Below are 23,616 nucleotides of genomic sequence, written 5' to 3' on the forward strand. Positions count from 1 at the left end.
GAAATGTCAGCTTTCCTGCTCCTCTGATGCTGCCTGGCCTGCTGTGTTCCTCCAGCTCCACACTGTGTTATCTCTGATTCAAGCATCGGCAGTTCTTACTATCTCTACAGAAAATATCTTCAGTTTGACCTTTATGGGGATCTATGTTGTTAACACTGAATCACATGCATGCACGGTAAACCTGACTTAGACTTCATTACTTTCTTCATTACTCCAACTTCATGTATTGACTTTCTATATTTTTTATTCATTCATGAGATACGAGTATGACTGGCTGGACCATAATTTATTAAACATCCGTAATTGCTCAGAGGGCAATTAAGAGTCAACCACATTGCTGCAGGTCTGGGGTCATGTGTCATCCAGGCCAAGTAAGGATGGGAGATTTCTTTCCCTGAAGGACATTACTGAATAAGTTTTCTGACAATCGACAATGTTTTCATGGTCATCATTAAACTCTTTTATTTCCAGATTAGTATAGAATTCAAACTCCACTATCTCTGGATTAATAGTCTGTTGATAATACCACTAGGCCATACTAATGCTATCTGTCCCTCCCAACATCCTGTTATTCTTCTCTAAGACCTGCCTAATTCACACCACAGTGCACCAGCACATAGGGAAAGTAAGTTAAGAATATCCACTGGTCTCTGATTATTATCCTGTACACATTGTAGGGGAAAATGAAATAATTATGTTTAAAATGCTTATTTTATGTCTTCTGAGATGGTGCAGGATTATCACCACAGTTCTGAAAGTTTAATTTTTTTAAATTAGTTACTGGTTCTTGAAAATTGTTACTTTTCTCCTTATTTTCTCAACGTGTCAAACATTTACTTAGCTGAGATTTTCACCTATCAGTTTTATGAATTTTGAGTTTTGTTACATTTGAATTTGTTTCATTTCTTCATTTCCTCTATAGGAGCTACAGAAACTTGAATTGAAACTAAATGAAACTAAGTGCCATTTGGAGCATGTCCAGCAGGATGCAGCAAGATCGAAGGATGAATGTCTAAAACTGATGGAACTACTGAGCAAATCTGAGCACCAACTGCACCTCACCAGGTACAAATAATCCTGTTATCTGCCAGTGGCACTTCATAACGCCAGCATCAAGCTGCCTGTCTCTACCGCAGGCAATAAAACATTTTACAGATATTTTTGGTGCTTTGCAATACCAACTGTTCACATTTTTGCCTACTAATTGCTGCAGTATTAACAGGTGAAGCTATTAAAATACCAAACTGCAGGTATGTAATTATAGAAAACCAAATGTGATGATTTTTCTAATCTGTCTTAAGGGAAAAGCAGCATGATGTTTGTAACATATGGACGGGTGATGGGATTACCAGATGTTCTGAGGTTTTTGTTTTTTTTTATATTCTAAGATCTCTTGTATTCTGTCAGTTTGAGTTGTAATGATGTGGGGAACAGCACAATGTGCAATTTTGTATCATGATAAATGATCTTAAAAAGAGGTTGTTACAACAGGATGAATAAGCCATTTATATAATCACTTTTTTTTTTGTTGTTAACTTGTAAGCCTTTATTTATTTTTCCTGTTGTACCAACAGTTACAATACCTACTTAAATTAACTACTATAACTCAATCTGTGATTTTCATAGTCACAGTGAGTTAAGTCACATTTCAGATATCAAGCATCTGATATTGAACCACATTTTGAAGCAGTGGAAACTCTGGAAACCTTTTCACTCTTGTAGGCAATTGCAGATTCACTCAAATAGGATAAAATTCTCAGCCTTGAATTTTCTGTCCATTAGTTTCATTTTCTCTGCAATTCTCCCTCAGAGTTTCACTAGACCCCTATTCCTGAACATACTGAATCATTCTGGGTTGTTGTTCTTTACACTTCAGTTATTCTCCAGCATTTTGCTCGTGATTATTCTTGTGCTGTGTGAGATCATCACAGCCAAATGCAGACCTTTCTTTGTCTGTCACCCAGGTAGGAGTAGTTGTAACAGAAAACTTTGGGTAGTGGTCAGAAAAAAGAGTGAGTTTGTATTTAACATTAGCTAAGTTTTGTTGTCCCTTTGTATAAATGCTGAGAGCAAATGCAGTATCCTCACTTCTCTCCAGCCAAGCTAGCATACAGCTGCTGTCACTCAATAGAGTGGTGCATTTAAGTCCTGAGTTATACGTTCTTTTTAGAAAATATTTGGCCCTTTCTCCAATTAAAGCTTAAATTGTATGGCCTGCTTCCTGACCTCTGCCAATCTGATTTTAATTGTTGCTACACCATGCTTATCAATGTCCCATGGATCACACTTTAGATTTTTTTTTCTCTTCATTGAGAAGCCTTGCATGTACAAATCCCACTCCACAACCATGTGACCACAATTGAGAACTTATATTGCTTTAGCTGACGCATTTCTTTTTTCTGCTATTTCTGGCATTTAGATAACCTTACAACCTTATTTTGTTGTCTAAATAATTCTGCAGCAATAAATTACTCAAAATTATTTGCAAAGTTACAAATTAATCAATAGCATTTCCATTGCACCTTTCATGACCACCAGATGTCTGAAAATGGTTTGGAGTCAATTAATTAATTCTGAAGTGTAGTTACAGGTTACCTGTAGGATATGAGGCAGCCAATTTGCACACAGCAAATTCCTACAAATAGGAATATGACAAGGATCGAATAATCTTTTTTCTTAAATTGATTGAAGAATAAATGTTGACCAGGAAACTGTGGAGAACAACCTTGCACCTTAAAATACTGGGATCAGCACATCCACCTGAGCAGGCAGACAGGATCTCTGTTAAAGGATGGCACATCTGACAGTGCAACACATCTCTGGAATAGCAATGTAGATTTTTGTATTCAAGCCCTGGATTGGGACTTGAATGTGGAACCTTGTGACTCAGAGATGAGTAAATCAGTTGCCCATATCAGATTAGCTGGCTCCAGTTGTGCTACAGAGCCTACTTTTTCAGCATGAAAGTGATAAGCCTTCTGTCATTTCCAGGCCATTTCTTAACCTCAACTTGTTAATTCTATTGCTTTTTATTATGTTCAACATTCTTTCTCCCAACATAAATTACTTTAAATTTGTCTGCATTAAATTTTATATTTCATTTATTTGTCCATCTGGTTAAGTCACTTGAATATCTCCACAAAATATTAATTCCTGATTTCCTTGGAATGAATGACTTGCACAGCTTTTAGACCTTAGAAGTTAGAGAACGACATAGACTAATGGAGTGGTAGCCTATAAATTGTACACATATTATGTGTTCTGCCAACATGGCTGCACAGTAACTGTGCACTTGGATATCATAATGCATAAAAGGTCAACAAATGATTCAAGTAGATAAGCATGCTTATTTTCTTATAATATCCCATCTGCTCCCTTTCCAGAGTAAAAAGAACCCAATGGTCCACAGGGTACACTGTAGATTACCTTGAAAATGCTCCTTGACAGTGACAACAGGATGCCCGGCAGGCCAAAGTGCAAGCATCCTGGTGCACATGTATATCAACAATTTCCTGTACGATGCTTCATCAGAATCCACTGCAGAACTTGTGCTCTGGTGAATACAAGTCCTCTGGTGAGCTTACAAAAGAACTACATTTTTAAAACTCCTGGCTTTTGCCCCTCATGTACCATAACCCACCATGTACAGATCACGATTCTGCACTACTCTCACTTCTGAACAAAACTCTGGCTGCATTCTTGCCACATACATTGCAGTAGTTCAAGTAATGGCTCACCACTACCACCTCAAGGTCAAAACAGGTGAGAAATAAATGCTGGCTCAGCCAACACACTAAGGGGAGGATGAGGCAACCATGGCTGACAAGGGAAGTCAGGGGCAGCATTAAAGCAAAAGAAAAATCATGCAATCTTTTGAAGATTAGTGGGAAGCCAGAGGATTGTAAAGTGTTAAAAAGCCAGCAGAGGACAACTAAAAAAGTAATAAGATGGAGGGGAGAAGATGAAGCTAGCTAGTAATATAAAAAAAATTGCAAGAGTTTTTCGTTAGACATATAAAAGGTAAGAGAGCAGCAAGAGTGGACATTGGACGACTGGAAAATAAGGCTGGTGGAGTAGTAATGAGGAACAAAGAATTGGTGAAGGAATCGGTAGTTTGCATCATTTTTCACAGTGGAAGACACCAGCAGCATGCTAGAACTTCTAGAGAGTCAAGGGCAGAGATGAGTGCATGGCCATCACTAAGGAGACGATGCGAGGGATGTTGAAAGTCTGAAAATGGATAAATCACCCAAATCAGATGAACTACACCCCAGAGTTCTGAAGAGGATAGATGAGGAGATTGTGAAGTCATTGGTGGAGATCTTTCGGGAATCGCTGAAGTCAAGGAGGATCCCAGAAGATTGGAAATTGGCTAATGTAACACCCCTGTTTAAGAAGGGAGGGAGGCAAAAGATAGGAAATTATAGGCTGGTTACTGACCTTAATCATGGGTAAGGTTTTAGATCCCATTATTAAAAATGATGTTGTGGAATACTGGAAAGTGCATGTTAAAACGGAGCTTAGTTAGCATGGCTTCGTCAAGGGGAAGTCATGCCTGACAAATTTGTTAGAACTCTTTGAACAGGTTATGAACAAGTTAGACAAAGGAGAACCAGTAAATGTGATCTACTTGGGTTTCCAGAAGACCTTTGATAAGGTTCCACGTAGGAGGCTGCTAAATAAGATAAGAGCCCATCGCTGTTAGGGACAAGGTACTGGCATGGATAGAGAATTAGCTGACTGGCGGAAGGCAGAGAGTGAGGATAGAGGGGTCTTTTTCAGGATGTCAGCTGGTGATTCGTTGGAATTCTGCAGGAGAACGTGTTGGGAACACAACTATTCACATTAGAAATTAAAAATCTAAATGAAGGAACTGAGGGCATTGTTGCTAAGTTTGCAGATGACACAAAGATAGGTGGAGGAACAGATAGTGTTGAGGAAGTGGGGAGGCTGCAGAAGGACAAGCTAGGCAAATGGCAAAGAAGTAGCAAGTTGGCCCAGCATCTTTCATCCATCTCTGAGCTCACACCCATAACTTAGCATGGGCAGGGTAATATTGAGGTTAGTTGAGCTTTTAATAACTACTGAGCTCTGGTGCTACTTGGACTGCTGGAGCTACTGACCAATCCGATTGGCCAGCGGCCAGATTGTAGAACCTCTTTCTATGAAGCCTTTGAAGTCTCACTGTGTACTAATTTAGCCCACCTACAGCGCATTCTAGCTGCAGGACAGGCTTATTCAGAGTCTGTCGGCTGGCTTATGACTTACTTTCTTGGGTGAGGCAATGTGTCTGATCCTCCACAATCTTTGGTTTACAATAATTATTATAATGAATGCCTTGCTTTTGGATGACATTGTGCAGGGAAGCATGTTGGCACGGTGCCTCAGTGTTTAGCACTGCTGCCACATAGTGTCAAGGACCCGGATTTGATTCCAGCCTTGGGTGACTGTGTAGCATTTGCATATTCTCCCCATGTCTGTATGTGTTTCCTCAAGGTGCTCTGGATTCCTCCTACAGTCAAAAGATTTGCAATTCATTTGTATGGCCATGCTAAATTGTCCAGGGATGTGCAGGTTAAGTGGATTAGCCATGGGGAATGCAGGGTTACAGGGGTAGGGTAGGGAGGTGGGCCTGGGTGGGATGCTCTTTAGAGGGTTGGTGTGGACGCGATGGGCAGAATGGCCTGCTTCCACACTCTGGGGATTCTATAATTCTATGTAGATAACAGGTAGAAGGAGGAAAGGACAGTTTTTTTAGTATTGAACAGGGGTAACTTTGCAAGAGCAGAAAGAACCATTGCAAATGATACACTGACCATGATTAGACAAATAAGAATCAAGCCAGCTCGAGGTTGGAGCAGGATGGTGTAGTCAACTGTGTAAAAGCTTGCAAACAGCTTGAGAAGAACAAGTAGCAATTGTTTATTTTTGTCACTGTCGCACAAAATTTAATTTGTCACGTTGAAAAGAACTTGTGGTGTGGCGTGAAGTGGAAATCTGATTGGAAGAATTTAAACATGAACCTCTGGGAAATATGGGTATGGATTTTGGAGGTGACAAGTTTAAAAACTTTGGAGAAGGAAATGAGATTGGAGATGGGATAATAGTCTGCAAGTGCAGTGTAGTTAAGGGTGTCTTTTTTTTCAGAAGAGGAATGATAATGACAGAATTTAGGAAGAGAGCATGACACCTGAAGAGAGAATGCCATTAGCAATATCAGCTAACATTAGAACCAGGTAGGGAAGTTCAGTGTTTAGCGGTTTACTAGGAATGGAAGCTGCTATTTATCCCTTTAAGGGTCTTCCTCCATTTTTGGCAGATTAGCAACCTAACAGTGTATCTGTTTCTCCCCCATTTTATTTGATATTACTTTGAAGTAAGCAAAAATGAGAAGATATAAATTTCATCTGGTGAGAGATAAATTTAAGATTTTTTAAAATCAAGAGAGTTGAGCTAAGATATTACATTTTGCAGCTTAAATGTGGACATGTTCAGTGGCAGCTGACTCTCTGCTTGCACCAATGAGAAAGCTTGCCAAATCAAGTTCCAACCTTGTTAAGGGAGACAGGTGAGCTGCTTGGCAAATTGCAGGCTTTGTCATTGTAGCCCTGCTTTTCCAGAAACTGGCAGTTTATGAGTCCTATAAATCATTGCTAGAGGCCTAGTCTTCAGGGGATCAAATTGCAAGAATGTGAATCTTTCAGGTCTCGACAGTGGAGGTTGTAGAGAGAGGGGAGTTGGAGGCAATGGCAGAGAGTGACTTTCAGCAGTCGCCTTTCTCCGCCATCACTACCCCTGTTTGGCCCCAAATGGGGTTGAATGGAGGTAATCCCTCCCAGTCACAGCAGGAAGGATGCCTCTTATTCCCAAAAGGGAATTTTTCTTTACTCTTTTCTATCATTTTCTTCACAAATTTCAAATTTCATGGATCAGTGATGAGCTGAGATCCTTAAGTGGCTTGATGAGGTGGTGAGAAAGAGTCAAGTATCATTCTGAGGTCAACTCACTTCATTATTTGCTCTTCTTGCTACATCTTTCACACTCTCCAGGGCAGACAAAGTTATGCTCATGATTTAGAATAACATACCATAGTAACTTAGTGATTTAAAACTCTAGGTGATTACTAAGTTGGCCGAATAGAAACATTGGAAGGATGAGTTTGATTGACTGAATGGCCTCTAATAGCAATTGATTTCACTCTTTTGTGGAGAAGGTACAATCCTTTCCTTTACATATGAATCATTCTCTTAGACTCAAGAATAAGTGATTTGAAATACAGGATTTCATTCTAATTGTATTGTTTTTGCCATCATAACATTTATGACTTAGGCTGAAACTTTTCCATTTTTTTGAAGTGTAGGGGTGAATGTATTAGGTGGTGACTAACATACTGTCTCCACCACTGAGAAAACATGACCTATTACTTGCCTGTCAGCTCATTGGGAGTTGAGAGGTGGTGCGCAGGCAAGTTTCAAAACTGAAGGCTGATCTTATTGAAATGTATCAGATTCTTAGGGGCTTGACAGGGTAGAAACAGAAAGGCATTTTTCCTTGTGGGAGAGTGTAGGACCAGAGGGACAGAGTGAGTGTCCACCATTTAAGACAGGGATGAGGAGGAATTTCTTCTCTGAGGGTTGTGAATCTGTGGAATTCTTTACCACTGAGGCTCGGCCATTAAATATATTCAAGGTTGAGACAGACAGATTTTTAATCAGCAAGGGAATCAAGGGTTAAGAGTATAAGGTAGGAAAGTGGAGTTAAGAGTTATTGATTCAATTATGATCTCATTGAATGGTGGAGCTGACTCGATGGGATGAATGGCTTACTTCTGCTCCTATATTTTTTAGTCTTCTGGTCTACGTTTCTTGCCCTATTGCAGGCCTTGACACTGGTTAACAGGTTCACCGGAAGCTGCTTGCCAATCAAATACCAGCAGTTTCTGGTATCTAAAGGCTGTCTGTTGAATACCCTTCTGATGGCCATTTAATGGTGAAAAGGTCAATCTCTATTTTTTCCTTCTTGTTGCAGCGAGAGATGGGGGGTCACTGGCAAGAACAAGAGGGTCACTTTCACAGGCCTCCCCTTTGCCCACCATCCATGCCTCCAGTTGCCCCAGTTTGGATGAATTGAAGGCCCTTCCCCAAGCTTGGCTGGCAGTTTCCCAAATGAGAAACTAGCTGCCTTTCTAGCCCTGCTAGGAGGTGGTGAGTTGAAGCCCTTAAGTGATCATTGGTTGACCACTTAAGTGCTTTAATTACAGTCAAGTAGACAAAGTTCCCTATGGATCCTCTCACCAAGTATTTAATTGCAGAAGTGATGAGAAGAGTCAATTTTCTCTCCAGGGCTAACCCACCCAATTATTTCCCCTTCTCACTCACTCTTTTGCCATCTGCAAGGAAGGAAGAATTCCGTATATATTTTCACTTTACCTTTCTTACTATATCTTTGCTAACATTTCTATTTTGCCAAATCATAGAATCTTTGTTTTACAAACTAAATTTGTTTTTAAATTGTACTTGAGCTGTTAGCTCCAGCACCACAGAGGAGAAAACAGCTCAGTGGGATTAAAATCACAGAATCATCCCCCACAGAATCATCCCCAACTTTACTGTGCAGATGGAAGCCATTCAGCCCATCATGCCTGCACTGTTGTTCAAATGAGCATCATTACCACCTGCTAATCTACTTCTTTTCCCCATTATTGCATGTTATTTTTATCCAAATAATTGTCCAGTGCCCTCTTGAAAGCATGAATTGAACCTACCTCTATCACGCTTACAGGTAGTGCATTCCATAGCCTAGCTACTTGCTGAGTGAAAAGGATTTTTCTCTAGTCACTCCTGCTTCTTTTGTAAATCACTTTAAACACCCTGTCATTTATATTCCTTTTACAAGTGGAAACAATTTCTCCCTGTCTACTGTATTCAGCTTGCTCATAATTTTGAAAACCTTTATCAGATCTCCTCATAATTTTGTTCTCTGCAAGGAGAACAGTACCAACTTGGAGACATACAGATGTGCAGCACGGAAACAGGCCCTTCGGTCCAACTTGTCCATGCCAACCAGATATCCTAAATAAGTCTAGTCATATCTGCCAGCATTTGGTCCATATCCTGTAAACCCTTCCTATTCATATACCCATCCAAAATGCCTTTTAAATGTTGTAATTGTACCAGCCTCCACCACTTCTTCTGGCAGCTCATTCCATATGCATACCACCCTCTGTGTGAAAATGTTGTCCCTTAGGTCCCTTTTAAATCTTTCCCCTCTAACCTTAAACCTCTAGCTTTGGACTCTGCAACCCAGGGAAAAGTCTTTTCTATTTATCCTATCCATACCCCTCATGATTTTATAAACCTCTATAAGGTCACCCCTCAGCCTCTGACGTTCCAGGGAAAATAGCCCCAGCCTATTCAGCCTCACCCTATAGCACAAACCCTCCAACCCTGGCAATATCCTTGTAAATCTTTTCTGAACCCTTTCAAGTTTCACAGCATTCTTCTTGTAGCAGGGAGACCAGAATTGCATGCAGTATTCCAAAAGTGGCCTAACTCTTCAGCCTATCCTCGTAATTGAAGTTTCTCATCCCTGGTATTATTCTTGCTCTCTCTCCAATATGTTCACATCCTTCCCAAAATGTGGTGCAAGAATTATACACAATACATCAGCTGATGTATAGCAAGTGTCTTATACTCTTAGTTTTGAATTGTTCCAACAAAGAGCCAGCCCAGATGAGATGGGCCAAATGGTCCCACCCAAACATTGCTGTATGGCTCAGCTAGATTGTGATTTGAACATAAAGTTACTTCATTTTAATTACACCAGCCTGGATAAGCAGGTCTTCACAATAATCATTGTACATTATAGCACTAGTAAATATCCTGCGGATGCAACATCATATCATCAGTTCAAGCATTTATTGTGTGAATGAACTATTGTGTTCAGTTAGTGCATACAATGTTGGCAGAATGTTGCAACCAGATTAATTAAGGCAATCAGCTGAATTATCTAGTGCTCTGCTTGAAATAGGGGAGTAGATAAGTCACTGCACTAAAACTCAAGTTCAGAATGAAAGAGGATTACGAAGATACGTTGTCTCTATATCTGTCTTGCTATCTTATGCTGATTTCTAAGTGTTGGAGCTTTTTTACACCTTCCATTAGGGCCCCTGAATAGTGAATACTGAGTGAATACAATTTGCTACCATTGTAAGCTCCTGAACGTGGTAGTTTTTATTTAAGCTTTGAGTCTTTCTTCAGATCAGATCCTGTTGTTCCCTCTTTGTAAAATTCAGGAACATGCGCAAGACGCTATGGGGACAAAAACTATCTCTGCAAAATGCTGCTCAGCCACATACAGATGGATTATCTAACACATTTTTGTTGATCCTTAGGTACTTGAGCACATTGTGTGATTGTTATTACTGACAGTTTGTAATAAACTTTTTACATTACCTAAAATGTAATGAAATTTTAAATCTTAAAATGGAGTACTCCGGCCATTTTGTTAGCAGATTGTAAGTTACATACAAGGAAATTAAAAATAGTTAGAGTTCTCTGCTATTTTTAGGAATATTTATAGAGTTAACAATACAAAATATAACGGTACTGAAAAAATTGACATATCTGTGTGTTAAAATTCACTGCGCTAAATCAGATAGCAGGTATGTTCTATAGAGGATAGTAAATTTAGGAAATTGCATAACTCTCTGAGTACATCATAAATAAAAATAGTGCTCAATTTTGAAAATTTGCTTTGTGGACAATGTTTCCACCCTATAATTACATGTTATTTTGTTAATTTACCACAGTGTAGCTTAATGTTGTGAATCATCAAGTAAAATTTTTCAATTTCATTTTCTAATTATATATTTGCTATATTTTATTTAAATGTATAATTAAAAGGCATCAATATATTTATTCTGTGTGCCTAAAACAAAAAATATGCTAGCATTATTGTCACACTTAACTGAACTAACAGAACGTTTCCTTGATTCAAATATACACAACAGATTAATGCAGTTATGAAGTGTTCAAATCTAGTAGGAGACATTTCCTTTTAAAAAAGCTATAGTTATTCCATTCAGAAGATTGACAACTTTTTAAATTTAATTCTATGGAACTGATATTTATTTCTGAATTGTAATCATCTGAACACAAACAGAATGAAGTGTATCTCCTATGCTGGAAAAAGGGTGGGAATTTGAAAATTAATAAAAAAAAAGAACAGATGCAGCAATATGCCAGAGGGAGATTAATGTGGAGAGTAAAATCTGTGTGCAACAAAACTGCAGCAAACATAGTCAGTGGGAGGTGGTTGTACAATCAGAACAGGGATAAAAGAGAAATTACAAACAACACTGCACTTGTCAAAGTAGTAGTAATGAAATCCTGATTGTGCCAGCAGCAAGAACCTGTGTTAGCTCTTTAGGGTAAGGCAAGTAGCTGGATGCCAGGTAGGAGGGCAGCATGCATTGCTGGGCAATAGCCATGTTGCCTATAACAGATGGCAGGCAAAGATGGCAGGGGAGGGGCTGCTTAGCAGAACTAATCAGACAGTAACAGATAGGGCAGCTGGGAGGACTGACCACAGAGATGGGATCTGCTGGGCGACTGCAAAGTGGTGTGATGTTTACAGTGGTGCACCTAGTGGCCTTGGGTGAGACCTTGCATTGTCTTTACTGATCTTTACTTTCAGTCTAAACTGCACACAGAAAAGGCCTCAGCATCTATGACCCACTGTTCAGTTACTCCCACATGAAACTTAAAATCACCACTAACTGTTAATTACAGAGCTAGCCCTTTGAGTATTCACACATTTGTAGCAACATGTTTCCATGGCAAAATTCTTTTTATTTTTAATTAATTACCCAAAGATGGGATTGTTTTCCAAGTATTTAAGAATATATAAATGAAAAAGGAGGAAGGAAACAAAATGTGTTGGCTTTTTTAACCTATTTTTGCTGTAAATTTGCTAGGAAAGGTACTGTTTTGTGTGTGTGTGTGTGTGCGTGTCCGTCCGTCCATCTTTCTGTTGCGGGGTGGTTGCAGTGCTCACTGGAAGGGTGTGGAAAGATATTGTTTATTGCTGCGTGAGTTAATGAAGAATCTGATTCCTTACCCTGAAGGCAAAATTAATTTTTGATATATTAAGTAGGCACTAACCACTTTTGTTAATTAAAAAGCACAAATAGAAAGAAATGTTTTTTAAATCATTCTCCAACATAGTTCTACCATTTTACAGAACATTCTTAAACAGTAAAACAAAAAGAGGAAATTACATGCTGTAATTTTCTTGAACAAAATGGTTAGTGAAACCTGCTCTTGGATGAAATTAAATTCTAAGTTTGATGCTGTCTTTTACTAGAACAAGATCAATCTATATTATTTATATTAGTGTTATTGTATATTATTTCTGCATTTGTATTTACTGGATCATTGTCAAGTGTTGAGTTGCTTTATAAATTCTCCAACTAATTGGTAACACATGAAATTGCAATGTGGGGTCTGTCAGATCAGTCTGAAGCAGCAAACCATCATACTTCTATACCTACCCCAACAATTGTGAATCCTATTTGTAAAATTGTACCAGAAAGATGCTGAAGAAAACTGCTTCATGATAACTCGCAGACAGATCCAGCTCATCAAAGTTAAATCCAACAAAATAATCTGCATCTATGTCCTGTCACATCTATTCTTCCCATAGTAGTGTCAGAACAATAGTAATTACTTTACACTTAAAGAATAATTGAAAACCATTCCACTGGGGGTGCTGCAGTGGGTTATCTTATCATTCTTTCACCACCAAAGCCTACGTTTGAATCAAATCTCAACCACTGAGGTGTTATTCTCCCTTCTCTTGTGATAGTATCTACTCTGTGAAATTAAACTGAGCTGACTTAAACTTTCCCCATGTGTGTCAGTCCATAGCATAATGTAGCACACAGTCTGTGTCAGTTTACTGTGTTATTGAGAGATGCTTTACCTGGGAAATTGGGGAAAAGAAAGATCACATTGGTATAGCCTGAGATACTCAGGAATACTGTTGGATCAGAGTGATAGACCTTTATTACTTATCTTGTCATGCCACGTCTGACTTGGAATATTCAATGCTGAAGCATAAACTGACCAAAGAACTATTTATGACAATTCATGTGCTGAACAAACTAGAAAATATTCAACAGCACCATGTAGTGCCATTACTCTATAAAAACACAAATCTAGCATTTATGATAGCTTCTTAGTCCCACTGGAGATCCACAACAGCAGGTTCACATTCCACTGCAGGCTCTGAGTCCAATTTTCAAAGCACACATATGTCAACTTTAAAACATTGAAAGAGGTATTGTGTCCACACACTACCACTATTGTTTTCTTAAAACAACTTCTATCAACTAACTTGCTTTGCAAGGAAATTTTCTTCACGTTCTACAAAATCCAACTGAACTTGAAATTGTCCGTTCTAAGTTATGAAAGATGAAACAAAGTATAATGTGATCTAAATAGAATGAGTAAATGTGATATAGCTGGTAAACCAGACTACTGTCGTACACTCTTAACGACTTCACTCCTGTGCTTGGTAGTAATGATAACTCATATGAATTTTAGATCATGCCAAGAGCCATGGGGTATCTTCTGTGCAAATTGCACATCAAGCTTATACTGCAGATGTTCAACACAGAGCAACCTTTATGCTTCTTTTCATTTCTGTCTGTAAAGTCTTTATCTGTCAGATGGTTTAATGGTTGCCTAAAGCCATTCCCTGTAAATGACAGCTCTGAATAAGATACAATTAGTACGTGGTAAAGTTATTATACATTATTGACATATTGTATTGCAAGATAAAATTTGTTTTTGATGGTCTACTACAATCCTCTGAGCACTTAGCACACAGCATCCATCTGTAATTTTATATATAGCAAAATCATTATTCCTAAGCCTCTTTAAAATAAGGAGCAAATTTGCTTTGGATAATCTAAGAAATTATCTTTTTCCGTCTGCCTAAAATATAGGCTTGAAAAAAATTAATGTTGCTTAGTTAATTTTACAAATATGCCCTACCACAGCATTTTGTTCTATTTAACTACCAGTGGGGAATGTAGATAGACCATTTTCCAGTGACCTTGAGGAGCTGTACTACTTCAAGAAGCAAGAAGTAGCTTCTGGTAAACAAAGTTCACTTCTGACAGATGGATTGAATGACAAAAAGATTGTGTGTGCCAGAATAGCCCTGGCAGAGGAGGAAATCTTTAGTGGAATCCAACAGGAGAGGAGGTGTGAACAGGTGCGGGACTGCTGACGGAAGGGGAACCAGATGGAGGGAGCCAGAGCCAGTTTAGTTAGAGGAAGGGAAAGAAGGAAAGGCTATGGGATAGATGGTTAAATATATGCACAGAGGAGGGTAAATAACACAACAATCAAAGCCACCCGTGGGGGAGGAGATTTGAGTGCTTCATATAACAGAAACATATAGTAGTGTTTAGTTTGATTAATGTTGTTTGTGCATAAGAAGCAGATGATTAATGTGTTATGTGCAATGCACAAAATGCAGACAAATTAACAAAACTAAAATTATTTAAATTAGCTCTTTGAACTGTTCAGTGCTGCAGCAAGTTCTACCTACTGTCGTTTGGAATTTGTCATGAATGCATAGGATAGAATACCGCACTGGATAGGATGTTATTTTGCACTCATTTTCAAAGACCTATTTAATGTAAGTCTAAAAGTAAGATGCATGCCATACTTGATGACTTTCTGTGCAAGATCTGATGTAAACTTTTGTAGACACATACATATATATATATTTTTGAAAATACATATTTTTGAATTAGAACTTTGGATCAGCACAATGTGCATCCTTCAGATAAAGGGGTTTGGGATTGTGAGGGAGATGTTCATTGAATAGAAGCTGAATATTTAGAATTAGTTGCTGTTGTAATGTACTTCTACTGTCAGTTTTCTTGGCATTTATAGAATCTATGTGGAGAACCCTCTTGATTTTCTGTTAGGAATCAATGGCAAACGCTATCATACTCACAGCAGCACTCTGTCTTAACTTCTGAAGGTCAGGATTGGATTTTTGCAGAGTCCAGAGGCTGACCATACATTTATAAAGGTAGGGCCCCAATGTGCCCCCATTTCCAACCATTCATTTTTTTCTAATAGGAGAAGGGATGGGGTTGTGATCAGACAGGAGAGAAACCTAAGCTCAGTCAGGCTTATTTCAAAGAGATCACACTTTGGCTATTGTAGGGTTCTTTAGAGTGGATAAAGTCTGCACATCTAACATGATCTGAAAGTTTGTAAATCCTCTGCTCTTTAAACTTGAAGCGAAAAAGAGGTCACAGTTGTTACTGAGAATTGAAATAACTTTAAACTTAAAAAGAAGTTTTAAAAGCTACAGTTACCTCAGCAGGTGTTTTAGAGTTCACAGTTTGATTAACACTTTAAAGATGCTTTTAGAAGCTTTTAGCTGTCTTTGATCTGGAGTCTGAATACAAGTTTGTTTTTTTTTAACAAAAAGATTCTAAAGCTTTAAATGTATAAGTGTGAGCTTTATTAGACTGTTAGAAATTTTTTTTCTTGTCTCCATGTGACCCTTAAGTTCTGCCCTCAGTGGATACTGAAAGATGTCTATGGTGGTATTGGGGAGGGTCTGGGAGGTTTGGGGAATGTGGACCACATGATTAACATTGAGTTAATAAAGAAGGTATGAGGAGCATGGAGTGGATCGGGGTATGAGTTGGCATGGAGAGTATGAGGGGAGAGGTGAGGTGAGAGACATAATTTAGAATTCATGAGGAATTTGAGAGAACATAGAAGTGGGAAACAGTCATGACGTTGCATTGACTTGGCAAGAAGAGGGCATGAGTAACTATGGAGGTGGTCAGGGGGCTAAAATGGAGTAAGAGCCAGAGAGCCAAACAGTTTCTGAAACAAGTTGGGACAGATTCCCAGAGGATTAACATCTTTCTGACTAGCCCACCTCAGCCACCCACATGGCCAACCTTCCTGCAGCAAAAATCACATGATCTGGCATTCTTTTTACTGAGGAAGTTCTGATGAGTTGGTAACTCTCCTGACTCAAGTTACCCTTCTTGGCACTGAAAATCTGCATTCAGATTGTATAACTATTAGGACAATAATGCTAGTGCTGCAGCAAGCCTTTGTCAAAAACAAATTAATATATAACAACGGTCGTATAAAACTAATAAGTGAACAAAGAAGAAAAAACCATAAACAGCAAACTGATTTTATAGAGCTTGGTACCACAGTTTGAAAATTTGAGTGAGAGATTGTGTGCACTAGATATTTAAATATATTCCTGGTAAGCAGAAAAAGGATGCTACTTCTGCAGGAATGAGAAACAGTGAAGAATTAATTCTTCCTCGTGCACTGGTGAACAATTCAAAAGTATCTTTTGGAGGAAACATGGCAGCAGATTGGTGGCCATTCTTAGTTGGGGAATGACTACTCACAGAAATCTAGACAGAGAGAAAAAAAATTAACAATAAAAAGTCAAAATTTCCTTTGGGTTACGTAATAACTTCAAACATGGCAGTCAGATTTGTAGGCAGCAAGATTCTGTAGGAGATAATAAAGGCCATTTAATTTGTTTTAATGATGATCATTGAGGAATATATATTGGTCAAGCCCCTGGGAAGAACTCTCGCATTCTTCTTTGAAAAGTTTCTTGGGATCTTTCGTATCTACTTGAGAGGCTAGAGAAGGCCTCAGTTTAAGATCTCATTCGAAAGAATGCATTCATAACTATACCTATAACAAGTAATACACTGAAGTATTAACCTAGATCATGTGCTTTGAAGTAACGTTTGAATTCACAATTTTCCTGAGCCAGAGGCGAGAATGCTACTGCTGAGCCATGCCTGACACTTAATAATACACTGTTAATCTTTTCTACAAACAATCCTTAGGGCTATGGTTTATTGCAGCTGTCCTCAGTAACCAACACAATTTGTATTTTAACGGAACATTTAATAACTTCTGCATAAAAACATTATCGGATTACATTAAGTGTCAACCACGATTCCTATATTAATCACAAGACACAAGCATCTTGTGTAAGAACATGCTGTTTCCTTTTTGGAATAAATTAAATTCATCGCTTGGTGTTTATAATCACGCAATTGTTTTCACAGATTTAAATGTAGCTAATGTTTAAGCAGTGATTGTTGGAAAGGTACATCATTTTTGCAATTTGAAGGTGTTACTGTTTAGAAACAGTTTTCTCACTGCCCTATATTTTTGACCTTGTTGCCTCTTTCAGGATGGAAAAGGACAGCATACTCCACAGTCACAGTGATGATGTCAAGGCCCTGGCCTTTCAATCCCAACAACGTGAGCAAGAGCTAACAGAAAAGATACAGCAAATGGAGGCCCAGCATGATAAAACTGGTAGGTGGTAGGCATAGATTAGAGCCAGGACACCTCTCTTGCAGGCCAGGCCCACACCTCACTGTGAAATGACATCAGGAACACCTGTAACCTTTGGCTGGCCAAAGGGAGCAGATGCTAACTTCACCGGAGATCCCGAATTACATATCAGTTAGCGTTTAAAAGGGAAATGAAAACCATTGCCCACTGTCTGTTGATTTCACAGTGCTGCTCTCACATCTGTTGCACCATCTGGATTATGAGTTTATTTACCTGTGTTAAGAAACTTAAAGCAGAGTGTTGCCAGCATAAAGTGAAGAACAAGGGGCTTCTCTTGGCTTGATTTTAAGGCACACATGTTACATAAGGAAAATCGCATCAGAAGCTCAGCGGGAAATGCTGCAGGGCTTATGTTTAAAACTCTGTTTGAATACCATCTTGCTATTGCCACATAAATTTGGAATAACTATTCTTAACAGGCTGACGACTTGAAATTGATTTCTGAATTGGAGTTATTCTTTAGGTTTTAGTCATTAACTACTATGTCAATTCTATGAAGTAAAATGAATACAAGTTTTAAAAATGTACAGTAACCTGCCAGACTGCATCCCTGAAGCTTTATTTTTCCCAACTCTAAATGTTATTTTAGTCATCGTTTGCACATTGCGCATGAAGCTGTTTTCATTATTTTTCTCTGAAGGGTAACCTTAGTATTGACAAGCTGGCGCACTGACTGAAAATGTAATGCTTTCTTTGGATTTCATTATATCGCATTATAATTATGCTGAACTACCAAAGGGAAATTTAACAAATTCAGCTTTATGTTAATCAAGATAATACCAGTAAAAATATTTTTAAAATGTACACCGTCTTGTGGATAAGGACATGGAAGTAAAATTGATCAGTGCTCAATTGTGAGTCAGAGTACATTTGGTAATTTTTTTTCTGAACAGTGATCTCATATGCAGACCTAATCAATTGTTTCCAATCATGTTGGTTTTATATTTTTTGTACTCATAAGCAAGAAGATCTGAATTTGAAGTCTTTTGGTGATACAAAATTAAAAGGGAAGAATTTATTCCTAATAAAATGGAAGTGTCTACACCAAAATAAAATAATGTCTTTTGTAAATCTAGTGATAATGATAATTAAACTTCCTCATTTTTATGAAGGGACTTCAGTTACAGAAGTGACCATTTTTTTGAGGTGAGCATGTTTAATTGTAATGACATTTTTTGTACATGACATTAAAATGAAATTTAACTTTAATACATTTTCAAGACCATCCTGATGGCTCAGTTGTTGAATGCATTGCTGAGTATGCAATGTGCTGTGAAGAACAGAAGATACCAGGTGCAATCTGTATTGGCAGGGTATATGAAGTGGAAGGGAAGGTATAAGCGGAGGTAAATTTAGGGTTCACCACATAGATTAGAAAATGGTTAAAAAAATGATCAGTCTAGGATCGCACTCTTGATGGTTATCCTTTGGGAAGCACTTGTGCATGGACATTAGCTGAAAGCAGCATTCTGTTTAACTGTAACACTAGCCATGGATGGATAGCTGCCAACATTCATTGTTTAGGTTCACTTATTATAATTGGCTGTTTAGGTCAAGCATTTACAGTTGCTCATTGCTCATGTTATCATACATATTTAATTCTACAGAATATTCAGTGATGCGCTCTAAGATAGTACCATCCACAGGTTTATCTGTTAGTTCTAAATACATGTTGTAGAAAGTGTATTACATTTCAAGTTATATACTCCCAAAAATCATGCATTCAAAGCACCATAGTATCTTTTTATCTACAATCTATACAATGCATTCTTTTGTTAGTTTTATTGAGCTGGCTTTGAAATATGTAAGCGTCATGTGATTGAAACTACATTGCATCAAATGCAATTTCACTTCTACCTCCAAATTAAATAGGCAAATCATTAATGCCAAAAATACATTGTGAAATTCTCTCCTACATATTACAAGCATCCAAACTGCTAGTACTCCTTATCAAAAGATAGTCTCCAAAGATTCACCCTTAGGCTAATTGTTGAATTATCTAGAATGATAACTACTTGGAGTGAAGATATGTTTTACACTTGTTCCTGGGATGTAAGCATCTCTGCCAATACCGGTTGTTGCCTATTCCTGATTGCCTTCGAAAAGGTGTGGCTGAGTACATTCTTGAAATGCTGCAGTCCAGCTTGTGTAAATACAACCACAGTGCTGTTTATAGAGATAACAAGGTGTAGAGCTGGATGAACACAGCAGGCCAAGCAGCGTCAGAGGAGCAGGAAAGCTGACATTTCGGGCCTAGACCCTTCATCAGAAAATGCTGTTTAGTTGGGGGTTCTAAATTTTTGATCCAATGACAGTGAAAGAACAATAATATCAATCTGAGTCAGGATGGTGTGTGGCTTGGATGGGAACTTGAAGACAGTGGTGTTTCTATGCATGTGCCCTTTTCCTCTATTTAGAAATTAGTTTGATTAGTTACTAAAGTTAGAAGAACAGCCGGAAACGGCTGGCTTTCTTTGATATAACAGAGGTAAACGAAAGATAACATTTTTAGATAGAAATGATTGTGGCAAGTGACTTGTTGCCACTTAGATCTGTTCAGAAATGAGCTCTTTTTGTAATGTGGCTATTTCTGGGAAATTGCATTAAGTGTTGTTAGTTGTGAGAAAGGTTATATGATATTGTACTGTGCCTAAAAGTGGTTGGAATAAATGTAGCCTTCCCCTCCTTTTAGCCAGCAGTCCCACTCCATATTACAATGCATATAATAAGTGATTTATTGCTCCACAGTATTTCGTTGTTGCCAAGGTTACTGAACATTGAGCAATTCTAGTCTGTGTACATGAAGATTTTTTTACACTGCATGATCTTTTTCATGCCATTTTACCATCATTGCCTTTACAGCTTGATCATCTTACTGACCTTGTGATTTTAAAAAAACTTTGACAGTTCCAAATTTGGCAATTAATTGCAATGCCTGAAGTTAAGAATTACACTTGGAATATATTTCTGCATAACATAGAAAGCTATTATTTCTCAGAAGCAATTTCAATGACACAGGGAGAATTGCTAATGTGTAGATTAGTTAAGGAAATGGCTGATCCCCGTGGCATTGTTTGTGAGCAGTACTTGCTGTTTGACACCAATGATATTAATGTCAGAGGTCAATGGCAATGAAGGATGTGCTGTCATAGGATGCAAGGACAGAGACCCATTTGGCAGGGTGGGGAATATTATGCAAAGGGTTAATTGTAAACAAGAATTACAAAGTCCTGAAAATAGAGCTGAATGTTGATAAAATGAAAAATTTGGACATACAAAAGTTTCTGCATTTATGATGAGGTTTTGGCTAACTGAATTGATGTGTTATATTTCTTCTTTCAAGATCTTTAAGTATGTTTTTATTATATTATAAAATAAAAATAAAAAGTGCTAAAAATACTCGACAGATATGGCTGCAACTGTGGAAGGAGGAACTGAGAAGTCAGTGACCCAAATTGGTTATCCACCAGAGTTCTGATCATGTCAAAGTGCCAGATAAAATATCTGAATAGGTGCACTTGTCAGAAAAGAAACTGATTCAGCCTGTAGTAAGTTGAAAATTTGAATTTATTATGTGATCTTCTTAAGGGTTTCTGATTTCAGATGTTTGTTAAATGTTTTTCTTTTACTTTTTTTTATTTGGCAGCTTTTCTTAAATGCTAAAATTTAAATAGAGAAGAGTAACAACAATAGTGAGAAATCAGCCATGTGTTGTGGTGTTAAAGGTAATCCTGTGAAAAGGAGGTATCCTAGTGCTTTCAGCAGTGTATAAATGCATTTCAGGAATAGCTTTTCAATACTGAGAACTGTTGATCTATTTGAACTATTTGATCTCTTTGCACCCCACCTTCCCAATTTCTTACTTCCTGTTCAGTGTATGTTTTTTGGCCTTGCATTGTGCTCTATTGTGTTCTTTTACTTGAGATCTGCACATAAGGTATACAATCTTGCTTCAGACAACACTGAACTAGGTATCTGTTTGCGCACAATTTTCTTAGGTTGTTTGTTAAACGCTATACCTTTTCACACATGTACAACAAACTGCGAATAATCTGCAAAGATACAGGATAGCTACTCCAAATAGAACAAGAATCCACGTACATTTTAAACTTAAAATGGGGAAGAGAAATAGAAATTTAAATTAACAAGCGGTTGGAATGTACTCTGGTTCGGATAATGTCTGTCAATAATTTAAATAGTGATTTTCAAAGACAGGTTCAAGATGATGAAGAACAGCTCGTGAGCTGAAAGCTGCTTCACTGTTAATACATGGGAGATATTCAAGTGATTTGTGCATTTACAATAACCCACACAACTACAATTTTAGTAAATGTTTTCTTATTTCATACTGTATGCAAATAATTAAAAGTGAGATGATGAATACAAAACCGATCATAACATTGAGTTTGCAAGCAGAACCTTACAAATAAATTATATATTAAGCAGCATGGTATTTAGTGTCCTTAATATATTGCTGGAAATATTATAGCTTACTATACCTCCATTTTATATTTGGATTGATTATACACAAGCGCTAACTACCCACCACAAATAATTTGGTGTAATTAATTGGAATAAATGTTGAAATAAAATATTTCAAGTTTTATTAAAAAATATTTTAGTGAATTGTTATTTGTGAATGTGAATACTAATAATAGCTATTTACACTAACCACATTTTGAAACAAAAGTTATTTTACAAAGAATGTGATACAGCCTACAACACTGGGCTGGTCAGTTGTCATACTGCAGGTTGGTTGTACATCGCATTTCATTCTAATTATTATGAGATTGTCCCTCTTTTTGAAACAGTTCCTGAGTTTCTGAATATTTTATAATTGACATTTCAGTTTTTGAGATTATCATTCAAATGTGAAAATTCATCTTTTTAAATATATTTATAATAATTATACCTACTTGAAATTTGACTTGGAATTTGCAAGGTTAGCTCAATTTGTTCAATCTCAACAGTAACTTACCTTTACTTCACCCTCCTTTTCATAAGATCTGATACTAAGTATTTTACAAAATAAGTGATGTTGGAAGGTGGGGAATTGGTGACCATACAAAGTAAAAAATTTTTTGCAAGATCAAGTGCACATTTGAGGGAGGTTTTAAGAGATTTTAAACTCGGATAAACAGTATTTGCCATGAAAGGGAGATAATATAATTATAGGCATTTACAGTAATCACATTCATTACCTTAACTACATCGAGAGCAGTCTAACATTTCTTTAGGTTGTACAGATGATGGGAAAGTGTTTATTGTGCAAGTGTATGGGTTAGCAATTCTAAATGAGCTTCATGTATAACCATTTAATAAGGGTATGCAGTAAATGCTCTCTAGGGCATCAACACTATGCATTGGAATAAATATCCTCACCATCACGTAGGAATGAATTCTCATTTTATCTTTTGTGTCATTTTTATTCGAATGCAGCAAATACTGAATTTCAGGTCTAATGTGCCCCTAATTGCAGTGCACTATTTAGCTGTCTCCTGAGCACCAAGCTCAAATAAAAGACAACTGTATTTCAGTTCTGTGTGTTGTATTTTTTGTTAATGGGTAAAGATGAAGGGTCAAAGAGATTTTAGATAATCGTATCCCAAGTGGATTTAGTCTGGCTCACCCCACATTCTACTTGGCTTTTTTTTTAAAGCAATTGTTAACAGTTGCTGACAGAAACTAGCAGACTGTAAGAGGACACATTGGTGCGACTGATGTGCAGACTGGAACCAGAAGGTTGCCACTTTAAATAAGTAGTGTATTAGTTGATGTATTAGTGCTTCTAGTTTAGTTTGTGGAGTTATGTTCCATCTTTATATACAGTTTAAACTGTGACATGCAGCTTTTCAGAAATCAGCAACCCAATAATGCGTTTTCTAGAGAGAGATACATTTTGAGTACATATGTTTTTAGTCTGGTTTTGATAAGCACATTTTTTTTGCTTTTGACTTTATACCAGAATTATACAGCTTTGTTACAGATAGTTTCAAAAGTGAGTGTTTAAATACTACTGAAACTCAGTGTACTGCACTTTGCATTTAATTTTCAATTAATTTAATTTAGTTCAAACTTCTTTAACCTATCAGCATGTTAAATTTATCTGGCAAAGTAATTTTCACATGGCCTGCAAGAGTAAGTTCAGGGTTGAGATTTGGAA

At 37.5% G+C, this 23,616-nt stretch overlaps 1 protein-coding gene across 1 annotated transcript in view; it reads left to right on the forward strand.

Annotated features, from left to right (window-relative positions):
* sdccag8 (SHH signaling and ciliogenesis regulator sdccag8) overlaps positions 1-23,616 on the forward strand; it is a 202,856-nt gene that overhangs the window by 168,070 nt on the left and 11,170 nt on the right. The window contains exons 9-10 of the mRNA XM_020537248.2: positions 923-1,065; positions 17,287-17,414. Coding sequence (XP_020392837.2) covers positions 923-1,065; positions 17,287-17,414 — 271 coding nt within the window. The remainder of the gene's footprint in view (positions 1-922; positions 1,066-17,286; positions 17,415-23,616) is intronic.

The sequence above is a fragment of the Rhincodon typus genome, chromosome 9 (genome assembly GCF_021869965.1).
Source record: "Rhincodon typus isolate 14 chromosome 9, sRhiTyp1.1, whole genome shotgun sequence".
NCBI classification, from domain to species: domain Eukaryota; kingdom Metazoa; phylum Chordata; class Chondrichthyes; order Orectolobiformes; family Rhincodontidae; genus Rhincodon; species Rhincodon typus.